General features: G+C 30.5%; 1 protein-coding gene across 1 annotated transcript in view; it reads left to right on the top strand.

The window, feature by feature from the left end:
- Positions 1–218: 218 nt before the first annotated feature.
- LOC132736635 (SCO-spondin-like) overlaps positions 219–13,207 on the top strand; it is a gene marked incomplete at its 3' end in the record, with an annotated part of 66,679 nt that continues 53,690 nt past the window's right edge. The window contains exons 1-2 of the mRNA XM_060723800.1: positions 219–270; positions 1,928–2,098. Coding sequence (XP_060579783.1) covers positions 219–270; positions 1,928–2,098 — 223 coding nt within the window. The remainder of the gene's footprint in view (positions 271–1,927; positions 2,099–13,207) is intronic.

Raw genomic sequence — 13,207 nt, 5'->3', positions numbered from 1 at the left:
TCATGATTTCAACGTTTTCTCTTTTGGCTTTTCATTTTAAAATATCATTATGATAATGACAAAGAAATTACAAAATAACGTTATTCACCCTAAACGCAGAATACAAAAAAGTACTATCTAGTCGTCACTTTGCTGTATAGCCAAATCTATTATGGAATTCACCTTGAACAATTGAGTAATAAAGACACGAAGTGTGCTAAAATTGTATTTGTAAATACATGTCTGCGGGTGTAAAACAGATGGAATATGGGATAAAAAGCAAACAAAGCGGTATGAGCTAGAATACCACGTTGCTTGTATATATAAACAGATAACTCAATATACATTGTCGTTTCTTTTTGTCTGCATGCTACAGACATTGTGGATGTATGGATGTTTTGCACGTTTTGTGCACTGACCATAGTATCAGTATGCAATTGACGTATTACATTGAATTAAAGCTTTTTTTTGTTTTATGTTATTTTGTTAAATGTCTGACAAATGTTAGATCAGACTATTTTTCCCTCTTATAGGAAATAGGCAATTTGTGACGATTGTTCTATTCTGCCTAGATTCTTTTATGATATTTAGTGGTTTTTATACCTAATTGCCGAAAAGTAAAATTGTTAACAAATATGTAATCTTGTGTTTAAATGTATAGTTTGATCTTTTATAAATAAGTAATAAATACTTAAAAATTAAATGATTAGATTTAACAACTAATCTGAAGCAATTATTTGATATAACGGGCATATTTTTGTTATTAGTAAAATATCAGAACAATTCGTACTTAAAATCATTCGAACTCAATGCCATTCGTACCAATATTCGAACCATTATCAATATCTCTTGGATGCTTGATTTCTTCAACTTCAGTAAACGATTATTAAATACAACTACGTTATTGGGTATAAATAGAGCTCAAAGCTGTGGACGATCAGTCTCTGTCCAGCTGCCGAAGTGTCAACACCACAGAAATAATTAATTAATATTTTAGTCTAATTACTTGGGTTCTTGCACTATTTACGAAGTATTTCAATTGCATCAATTTAACATTGCGTTAGGTGTAATTGTTATTACTAAAGTATTGAAAACTCGATATCCAAGTGGTTTTTCTATATATATTAAATAGCCTTAAAAGTGTCCCCCAATTTTATATCAAGTTCAAGGACCACTTATTACCTTTCAAGCACGTTACTGTTATAACATTAGTTAATTAAACTTGATTCCAAAGTTTGAACAAATTATTGTATAATCATTTGTAACCAATCAACTGGCAAAGTAGCCATAAGAAAAATTATATATATAACAGCTAGCCCGTGCACGTTACAAATTCAGAAGTAAATCTGCTTAATATAAAAATTCCGTATATTAGTAAAATACTGAATTCGTACATCAAAGTTCCCGTATATAACGAGTGTACGGATTACCGTAAACTAGTCATAAAATACGGTCCTGTATATCTCAGTATTTCAAGGATCCGTATTCTTACCCGTATATTAATGATATACAAAAATCCGTCCACTTCCGTATATCCATGTATTTTTCGCAGTGTCCCTTGTAATAGAGAGCATTTTTTCAGATTAGCGATATAAGGGCCATCATGACCCTTTTGTTTTGCGTCCAGTTATAGTTTTCCAAAAAAGTTACTTATTAGCCAATATTTGAAACTTCATTTTGCTTCTGTTGCTTGGGATTTTGTAAAAATATGGAAATTTGGCATTTTGAATGGAAGCCAAAATACTACTTGTTTACATTTGCTTCTATTGCTACAAATAATTTTACATTTAGCGCTACTTTCTTCAGGTGACCATCACCTAAAATGCTTTTAAACCATTATTCCAACATTATAAACTCATGTTTGCATTTTCAAAAGAAAGAAAATATCATTTCTGAGGCCAGAGAACAATAACTATTGAATTAACTTTTTAATCCTTATTTATTAAAGTTCATGGTGGATGGGCACTATGGTCAACATGGGGTTATTGTTCAGTCACATGTGGTGGAGGAACGCAGACCAGGTCTAGAACTTGTACAAACCCTGCACCACAAAATGGTGGTGCACAATGTTCTGGAAGTGGTTCTGGCATTCAACAGTGTAACACTCAAAACTGCCCAGGTAATATTTTATCTGTTCAATAAATTCTAATATTTGTATCAAAAGTAGCGTTTTTAATAGAATTAAGTACATTTAATTGACTTAAAGATTTTCAAATTTAAAGTTATTTAGCTCACCAGAGAACAACAAGCATAAGGTGAGCTATTGTAATACCCCTGTGTCCGTCATCTGACGTTACAATTTTTACTTAAAGAACAATATCTTCTTAACCTCTTGATTTACCTGGAAAGATGAAACTATGCAGAAATCGTCATTTGTTGGTCCCCTATAAAAATGCCCAAATTGCTCCGGTCCACTGAATAAGATGGCCACAAAAGCTGACAAATAGAAATAAGCTGAAAAACAACATTTTCTCTTCAACTTTACTTATATTTTAATAAAACTTTGCAGCAATGATTATTGAAAAGTCCTTGCTCGATTATTGTAAGTCTGTTGAAGATGCTTGTTGGAGCTTTACAAAAAATTAAAACTTTAAATTAAATTTTTAAACTACATTCTCCTTTACCACTTTGTAGATTTTGACACAAAACAGGAATGGTCTTTGGTGGTCCTTGAAATTTTTAATGGTTCCATTCTGTTAACAAGATGTCCTTCAGAGCTAAAAATAGAAATACTTTTTGAACAACATTTTCTCCTCAATCATGTGGTAGAATTCTTTAAAACTGCACAGAATTATCATTAGGTACCGGTAGTCCTTTTACTAAAAAAAATGCTTACAAAAAATTGTTCCAGTATGTTGAACAAGATGGCAACCAAAGCTAATAAAATAAAAATTAGCTTTACATGGCATCTCCATAGTGGCTCGATAGATTTTATTAAAATTCTATAAAAATGATCCATAGTGATCATTTACTTGAATTGTTCAAATTGTCCTGGTTTGCCAAACTATACACAATCATACCTCAGCCAAATTCGTATCCAAGTATTGTACATTAAATTCAACTTGACTATGGCTGTTTACCAAAAAAAAAACAGAATTAACATTTTAATTTAGATTTTTTTTTATCATGAATATGTTAAACTCATCACTTATCTTGGTTCATAACCCATTAAAGAGTCTTTATTGACATGTGAAATATTGCCAATGGCTCATACAAACTTCACTGTTTGCCATTTAATATTGCCGCTAAGGAGAGAAGTTTCCGCATGAATTAAAAAAAACTGTCTAGGCCAATCAGTGGCCGATAAAATCCTGATAGCATGATATTATGAGAAGTTCAACAATTATAGATATAATTATACCCCCGAACAACAAATTGTAAGGGAGTATACTGGAATCAGCTTGTCCGTCCGGCCGTCGGTCTCGCTGTCCGGCAATTCAGCCGTCGGGCGTCCGTCGATTTTTCACTGTCCGCCAAATTACTTAAGATTTCTAAAACCAACATTCCTCATATTTGGTATAAAGATCGGTCATGAATAGATGACTCCTATTGATTTTGAGGTCACCAGGTCAAAGGTCAAGGTCAGAAGGGCCTTGACTAAACAAAACTTGTCCGCCCAACATCTTAAGAATCCTTTGACCCACAGTGTTCATATTTTGTATGAAGGTTAATGATGACTGTTTATTGACGCCTATTGATTTTGAAGCCATTGGTCAAAGGTCACAGGGTCCTTTAGTTTAGAAAGATTTTCTGCTCATTTGCTTAGGAATGCTTTGGTCAACAGTCTTCATATTTGGTTTTGAGGTTGGTTATGACTAGTAGATGACCCCTTTTAATTTAGGTGTCACAGGGTCGCAGGCGCTTTAACTAAGATAAGATGATAAGCTTGTCTGCTCAAATGCTTAAAAATGCCTGTCCACAGTGTATTGATTTTGACATTTCACATTTGAAGCATAATTTAAGTTCTCATATATTTATCATAAAACACCCCACACAAAGCTGCATGAATGAGGTTGGGAAGTATTAAAGTCATGCAGTGGCAGTTTTAGTTTTGAGGTCAGTATGTCAAAGGTAAAGATCGCTTTGATCTTTGCCACTAAAACATGTAGAATACATAACTTAGCAATGCACTGGCTTAGTACCCTCACATTTGACAGGGAGATTGAGCTCTAAGTTAGATCACTGTTGATTCTGACTGTCGGTATATCCTTTGGTAGACCACATGGTTTCCGCTGATTTTCTTAAAAAGATATTTATTACAAAGTCTTAAATTTCATATACTGATTGGTCATAACAAGTAGATGACCTCTATCGATGTTCGGGTCACTAGGTCAAAGGTCAAAGTCACAAGGACCGTAATTGTCCGAATGATTTTCGCTGATAATCTTGAAAACTATGTATCACAAAGTCTTTAAATTTCAGGTACTGATTAATCATAACTAGAAAATGATCCCTACTGATTTTCGGGTCATTAGATCAAATGTCAATCTCACAAGGGCCTTAAATATCAGAATAGTTTCTGCTAATTATCTTAATAACTATTTATCACGAAGACTTCATATTTCATGTACTGATTGGTCTTAACAAGAAAATGACCCATATTGATTTTCGTCTCACTGGGTCAAAGGTCAAGGTCACAGGGACAATAAATGTTAGAATGGATTCCGCTCATTATCTTGAAAATTAATGATAGAAGGACCTTTTAAGGTCACTGCTGAAGTTTAAGCCTTTTCAATATTTATGTTTTATATATATATATATAAATGGCGGTTGTTGTGTTTGCTCTGTAACTTCCATATACATTAAAGTTTCAATTTTTTTATCAAAAAACATTAAGTCGCCATAGACGGGCAATGTGTTGTGAACAAGAGCCAGGCTACTTTTTCTAACTTAAAGGTCACTGCTGGGTTTTGTCAAATTATACCACCACACTAAACATGTAATAGGTGATTTATAACTAGAATCCTTCGGGGACATTTGTCACGTTTTGTGACAGCTTTTGTTCAGATTGTTTCTTTTTATTCAAGATACAAATTTAAGATGTATTTCTGAAAAAATGTGAGTACATGTAGGAAGTCAATGCTGCAAAATAATGTATACCGTGTATGTCCATGCACCCATTTAAGTGTATAACAGCCTGGCAGCGTCGAGGCATTGATGTTACATACCGCTGTAGTTAATTTTGGGTTGGTGAGGAAGGTTATCAACGCTGCCAGTTGCTCTTTACTAAATGAGTAAACTTTTTATGGTATTTTGGTGTATATCCATGGGTTGCACAACCTATAAATGATACAGACATGTAGTTAGTACATAAGAAATATGCATTTATGTTTGTCTTAGACAGACACTGAATTTAAATAATTTTCGACTTTTACAATGCGAAGGAATTTAGAGAATTATATAAACAAATAAATTGTGTTACCAATCTCTGAATGGTGTACTCCAGCGTTGACAAATCCTACAGTTATGTAAATAATCTACCCATGTTATGTTTTTTCTGATATGTGGATCTCAGTCGTATCCGAAAATATCAGCTTCAATTTTATTTCACCAATTTTAACAATATTTCCGTAAATTGTGTGAATTTTGTTCGTTCATGGTTGAACGCGCCTTATAATTATAAATTGACAAGGCTGGTGCACGGGAAATGTGTGGAAATGCACCCAATAGTCAGAACAAAAAATAAACGAAAAATATATAAGGAAATAAAGGTGCACACTAATAAGATTTGTTAAGTGTTTGTGTCGTTCGGTATTTCTTGTTATTTTTAGTCGTTGAGCAAAAATGAAGAGATAAAGTAAAAAAGCCTTTATAAATAAGTATACTATAAATGGCAGCCATTTTACAATATACTACTCAGGCAGTTTATTTTTCTGAAAATATAATATATAATTAATACTTGCTACATAAAGATAAGCAATTTACCTTAAAGTTAGCAAACCTTTTCTCTGCCTGAGTCGAACTAATTTCATTTCATTAAAATTATCCCTTTTAATCGAATATATAACAATTTTGATTACAAATGAATTAATAAAACAACACCAGAAGCATTTAAAATGATAATTATCTCTGTAAAAAGTAAATGAATATAAATTGTAAATTTGTGTATGACATCTCACCCCATAAACAAATAATAATAGACTCAACCAAAACAAGTGTCTTCTCACTTACCTATTTATGTAGTTGCAAGGCCATACTTTAATAAAAAATAACCTGAACATTCTCTTGTTGCATTTTTAGTTGGTCTGCTACGAGGAGAAAGTCTAGCTATTGTGATTGCTGCAGTTTTGTCATTTGCATTAAAACATTACGAAGTAGCTCAAATTATGACAGTTTCCTGAACTTGTTAACTTCCTTGTAAATTAAATGTAGAAACAAGACTTAAATAACCTTTCCATGATTTTGATGAACTAAATAGGATTGACATAATAATACAATTATATTTTTTCATTTGAGATAATTAGTGACATCTGGCCCTCTCAAGTATTTTGTTATTGTACATATGTCTTTACATGGATTTTTGCCCATTACTGGTATATTTAAAAGCAAATCATCAATTATAAGGAATAAATGCATTAAAAGAACAATAACTATTGAAATATCTTATATATCTTCACTTATTTAAGTTAATGGTGGTTGGACTCAGTGGACAGCATGGTGTACTTGTTCAGTCACATGTGCTGGAGGAACACAGACCAGGTCTAGAACTTGAACTTGAAACCCACCACCACAATATAATGGTTTACAATGTTCTGGAAGTTATTCTGGCATTCAACAGTGTAACACTGAAAATTGTCCAATATTTTTGTGTTATATTTTATTTATTTAATAATGTTAAAGTTGTGTCTTTGATAGAGATATGCACGATTAATGGGCTAAGGGACTTAAATAACAATGGTTTTGGCTCACCAGAAGACAAAAAGGCTCAATGTGAACACTAATGATACCACTGTGTCATATATTATATCATATATAATATCATATATCACATCATATATCATATCATATATCACACCATATATCATGTCATATATAAAATCATATATCATGTCATATATATATCATACCATAGATCATATATCACATGATATATGAAATATCATATATATCATATAGATATATCCGTCGTCGTGTGTCGTTCGTCGTCAACAATTTGGTTGTCAACAGTCTAGCAGTCACAGTTTTGATTGCATCATCATCAAACTTTGTCAGAATATTTGTCTGTAAGAAATACAGATCAAGTTCGAAGATGGGTTATCTCGGGTCAAGGTCACAGGAGCTAAAAGTAGAAAAAGCTTGTTAACACTTTAGCGGCTGCAATTTTGATCCAAATATTCTGAAAATTTGTCAGGAAGGTTGCTTTGATGATTTCTAGGTCAAGGTATAAGATGGGTTATCTTCTGTTAAAAACTAGGTCACAGGAGCTAAAAATAAAAAAATCTTGTTAACACTTTAGTGGCTGCAGTTTTGATGCAACTATTCTGAATTTGTCAGGAAAGTTGTTTTAATGATTTCTAGGTCAAGTTTGAAAATGTGTCATGTCCGGTCAAAAACTAGGTCACAGTAGCTAAAAATAGAAAAATCTTGTTAATATTCTAGTGGCTGCAGTTTTGATTCAAATATTCTGGAAATTTGTCAGGAAGGTTGCTTTGATGATTTCTAGGTCAAGTTCGTAGATTGGTCATCTTCAATCAAAAACTAGGTCACAGGAGCTAAAGAAAGAAAAAGCTTGTTAACACTCTAGTGGCTGCAGTTTTGATCCAAATATTCTGGAAAATTGTCAGTAATGTTGTTGTGATGTTTTTAGTTGAAATTTGAATATATGTCATCTACGGTAAAAAACTAGGTCACAGGAGCTAAAAATAGAAAACATTTGTTAACACTCTACTGGCTGCAGTTTTGATGCAAATATTCTTGAAATTTGTCAGGAAGATTGCTTTGATAATTTGTAGGTCACGTTAGAAGATGGGTCATGTCCGGTCAAAAACTAGGTCACAGGAGCTAAAAATAACAAAAATGTTAACCCTAGTGGCTGCAGTTTTGATGCAAATATTCTTGAAAATTGTCAGGAAAGTTGTTTTGATGATTTGTAGGTCAAGTTCAAAGATGGGTTATGTCCGGTTCAAAACTAGGTCACAGGAGCTAAAAATAGAAAAATCTTGTTAAAACTTTTTTGGCTGCAGTTTTGATCCAAATTTCCTGGAAATTGGTCAGGAAGGTTGTTTTGATAATTTCTAGGTCAAGTATGAATATGGGTTGTCTCCAGTCAAAAACAAGGTCGCATTGCCCAAATATGGAAAACCTATTTTTACCCACTAGAGGTCACATTTTTTACTCAATTGTCTTTTTTTTTTTTTTTTTTTTTTTTTTGGAACCACGTTTAAGGCCCTTTTATTTACTTTTCCTTTTTACATAATACATTCATTTTACATTTTTCAATTAATTATTTTATGTAACATACGTTACAAACTAATATATATGTTGTTGTAGACATTTTAAAATAATTTCAAAGAGCTTAAACGTGAATCTCTTTAAGAAAAAGTTAAGAGAAAGGATATTATATTTTAAACAAGATAGAGTTTTGTTAAATCAATTTTTAAAACGATTTCTTGAGTTAGTTGGAAAAATGCTGACAATTTGGGGAGGTGCTAAAATATAAAAGGATAATTTGCAAGAGAATAAAAAACTACGATAAGATAAAAAAAATGGTAATATTAAGAAAGAAAGGCTGCTTTGGTAATATACTTCTGACATATCATCAATCAGTTCTTATAGCATTATTAGAAAGTTATTCCATTTCCTGTTGAAATCATCAAGAGAATCATTTTGAAATGCTATGTATTTTTCTAAAGATATTCTATCAATCAATTTTCTTTTAAACACAAGATTATTTGGTATTTTTTTTTTTGTTTTACAACTATATATATAATATTTGGCAAATAAGAGAATATATGATAAAATTTTATTTCGTGAATGAAAAAAGGACAAAAATTTGTCTTGGGTTGCATGTATACCAATTTCAACCAACCATTTTAACAATTCATTCCAGAAAATTTGTGTTTGTTGACAGGTCCAAAATATATGTTCTATGCTATCTATTTCCATATTACAAAAATCACAAAGACTAGACTCCACTAATTTACATCTAAAGAGAAATTTGTTAGTTGCAATATTTCTATGTAAGAAATAAAAATAAAAATTTTGCAAAATATTATCCTTACAAATATCAAACGCATTTAAATATATTTGTTGCCAATTGAAATTTTTATCTGGAAATACTGCCTCCCATTTTAACTGGGATTTTAGTTTTTCATTCTGGTATTTTAGCTTTCTTTCGTTTTGAACCTGTATTAATTTTCTATTTAGGAGATGTGTTTCTGTTTTTTCTAAAAGCTCATAAATATTTATTTCCTCAGTTGTTACAGAAAGAATGACATTATCTAATTTTCTTTTCCAACATGTTGGGATTGAAGAGATAAGTCTATGGTAATTTAAAAACTCAGTATTAGGAATGTTATATTCAGTTTTTAATTGACTAAAAGTTTTAAATTTTCTTGCGTTTATATCATAGATATCTTTTACATGGTATATATTTTTGTTTCTCCACTGTCTGAAATAGAGAAGGCTATTGTTATTTTTTATGTTTGAATTTTGCCAAAGAATTTGTTCTGAAATATTTTTCGGATTTTCATTAAAATTGATTTCACTCCAAGCTACTAATACTTCGTGTATAAATTTATTTTTGATTTTAAATTTCAATATATCTTTTGTGTTTATATTGCATTTAAATAAAGATATTCCACCTAAATGATTTATATTTATCTTTATTATTTCTTTCCACAACCCATCATTTGAATCGTTTATTATTCTTTTTATCCAGTTCGATTTTATTGAGTTCAAAAATATATGAATGTCAATCATATTAAGACCTCCGTTTTCGTACTCCTGTATTATCACATCCCGTTTGACTTTATCCCTTTTTGAGCTCCATATAAATTCATAACATTGTTGTTTAATTGTATTTACAGTTTTATTTGGAGGATTGGGTAGAACAGAAAACAGGAAAGTTAATTTTGGAATTATTAATGATTTCAATACTGAGATATTACCAATTGTTGTGAGATGTCTAGCTTTCCATCTGTTTATGTCTATTTGGAATTGAGATAATCTGTTATCGTAATTCAATTTGAGGATATGGTTAGTTTTTGAATGAAATGTTATTCCTAGTGTTTTGACACTTTCTGATGTCCATGAAATATTACTATATTTTTTTCTACAATATATAAGGTCGTGCTGGTTTCGCAGTGGGCCTATTCTTAGAGCTATACATTTATTATAATTAAGATTTAGACCCGAGATGAATGAAAATTGTTCAAATATATTTAACATTTCTTTGAAACTGTTATTTGTACCATCTAATAATATTGTTGCATCATCAGCAAACATGCTGTTTTTTACTTCTATATCAAATATATTAAATCCTTTAATATTTGTATTTCCTCTTATTGCTATGGAGAGGAGTTCAATTGCTAAAATAAAAATGTAAGGAGATAAAGGACAGCCTTGTCGGACTCCTTGTCTGATATTAAATGAGTCCGACAAGAAACCATTGTAAAGAATACAACTTGTTGGATTTTTGTATAACAATTTTACCCACATTTTTAAATTTGGTCCAAAGTTAAATAGATCGAGTGTTTTTAAAATAAAATTATGATTCAAACTATCAAAAGCTTTTTCAAAATCAGCAAAAAATAATATTCCAGATTTTTCGTTTTGTTCTGCGTACTCGATTACATCATAAATCAATCTTATATTTTCACCAATGTATCTGCCTTTAATAAATCCAGTTTGGCTATTGTCGATCAAGTTATTTAGTACACGTTTAATTCTATAAGCAATTACTTTACTCAGTATTTTATAGTCAACGTTCAATAAACTTATTGGCTGCCAGTTTGAAAGAAGTGATAAATCTTTTTTTGGTTTTGGGATTAAGGTAATTAAACTCTGTGCCTGCAACTGACTTAAATATTCAGTTTCGAATGAATAATTAAGAGAATTTATTAGATCATTTTTAATTTCATTCCAAAACATTTTATAAAATTCAACGTTTATACCATCTGATCCAGGACTTTTCCCTTTTTTCATGGTTGTAATTGCTTCGATACACTCTCCTTCTGTAATAATTCCTTCACATAATACTTGCTCGTTGTCGTTTAGTTTAGGGATTTTATTTTCATCATAAAAGTCATATGTTGAGTCTCTTTGTATCTTTTCACTGTACAGACTTTCATAATATTTTTTTTGCACATTCAGAATTTCATTTTGGTTTGACGTAACATTACCATTGACATTTAGATTATTAATAAGTTTTCTTTCAGCATTTCTAGTCTCTAAGTTTTTTAGCAATTTAATGTTTTTTTCACTGTTGTCTAATTTAAAACTTTTTATTCTCGTTATAATTCCATTGATATTTTCATTATAAAAATTGTTCTAATTCTGATTTTTTCAATTCTAATTTCTATTTAAATTTTCGTCAAAATTGCAGGCTATCTCAGTTTCAATTTTTCGATTTCTGTCATAAGTTTTTGAATTTGTTCTGTTTCTGTTTTCTTTTTATATTTTGAAAATCTTATAGTTTCATTTCGTATTGTACTTTTAATAACTTCCCATCTGACTAAAGGGTTTGTGTCTGTATTAAGAGAACGTATTTCAGTTATGGCATTTTTAATTCTGTCTTTAAATTCCATATTTAAAAGTAAACTATTTTTTAGTTTAAAAACACCAGGTCCTCTCACCATAGGATCAAAATTTAAAGTTACATATGCTATTGAGTGATCAGATTTAAAACTAGGCTTTATGCCGGATTTTTCAACAATATTAACCAAATCATTTGAAAGAACAAAATAATCTAATCTACACGCTATATTTAACCGTACTTTTGAGCGCCAAGTAAATCTTTTAGTGAACGGATTTTGTACCCGAAATATATCATTAAGTTGAAATTTCAAGTATACTTTTTATTTTTTTGCGACATTTCAAATGTGTATGAGGGTTACCACCTTGTTTGTCAATATTAGGTTCTAGCACTACATTAAAATCTCCTCCTATAATAAAAAGGTGATCACTTCTGTCTTTAACGAAGGCTTCTAATTTACAGAAAATATCAATATCATCTTTATTTGGGCCGTATACATTTATGATAAATACCTCTTTGTTTTCAATCTTTACATGAAGTGCTAATACACGTCCGATCTCAATTTCAAAAGTATTTAGAATGTGAATATTTAAACCATTTCTGAAAAGAACTGATACGCCTAACTGATTACTTGAATTCCCACTATTGATTATTGTTCCATCCCATTCTTTTTCCCACTTTTCTTTATCAGCCTGTTTGAAATGCACTTCTTGGAGAAGGCTTATGTCAACCTTTTGTGTTTTCAACATTGCAAAATAGCAATTCTCTTGTCTTTTCCAGAAATTCCGTTAACATTATAAGTAAAGATAGTAGTTTTAGACATTAAATTGAATCGATGAAGAAAATGTATATACTACCAAAGCAGTTAAAAATGGTTCAAGTATAAAAGTCTTCCTGCAAAGAGGATTAAGTTGTGAATTACATGACCGCTACTAAATATTGTTTAAATTGATGTTTTATCTATTGTAAATGAACTATGACATTTTTTTATTAATACCTAATGAATTGTTTGGTAACATTACATGTATGTTAAAAAAAAACAATAATAAATTTTAATCTAAGCTTGATCGCTATTAAGTTAAATCCTAAGTAAACCAAATATGACATACATATATTCGGTGCAAATCAATGTTAAACAGTCATTACGTCATTTCTATCTACTATCAGGATTTAAAAATGAATGAAACAACAACAACAAAAACCAAAATAATGCAACATGACATATCAGAAAGAGAATATTATTATGGTACCTAACATACACTCTTACATATCATTTAAAGATGTGAATATTTGGAGAGAAAAAACTAAATGTTATGGATTGAAAATTTTTAACAGAAAAATATTTATGTTTATTAAGTCATTGTCCAATAATTACTAAAGTTACTTTATTCTGAAATGAGTTATGAAGGAATTTTAGGTTACATTTGAAATAAGAGGATGAAACAGAAAAAAAAATCTATCTAATTTTGGTATCAGTACTATCAAAATCATTTATATATCTTATATTTCTTAAAATCAAATCTAATTAATTTA

This window comes from Ruditapes philippinarum, unplaced genomic scaffold, assembly GCF_026571515.1.
Source record: "Ruditapes philippinarum isolate M1 unplaced genomic scaffold, ASM2657151v2 ctg5846_1_1_1_1, whole genome shotgun sequence".
In the NCBI taxonomy this organism is placed as follows: Eukaryota; Metazoa; Mollusca; class Bivalvia; order Venerida; family Veneridae; genus Ruditapes; species Ruditapes philippinarum.
Note: the sequence above shows the minus strand (reverse complement) of the source record. Positions and strands in the feature narration are given on the sequence as shown.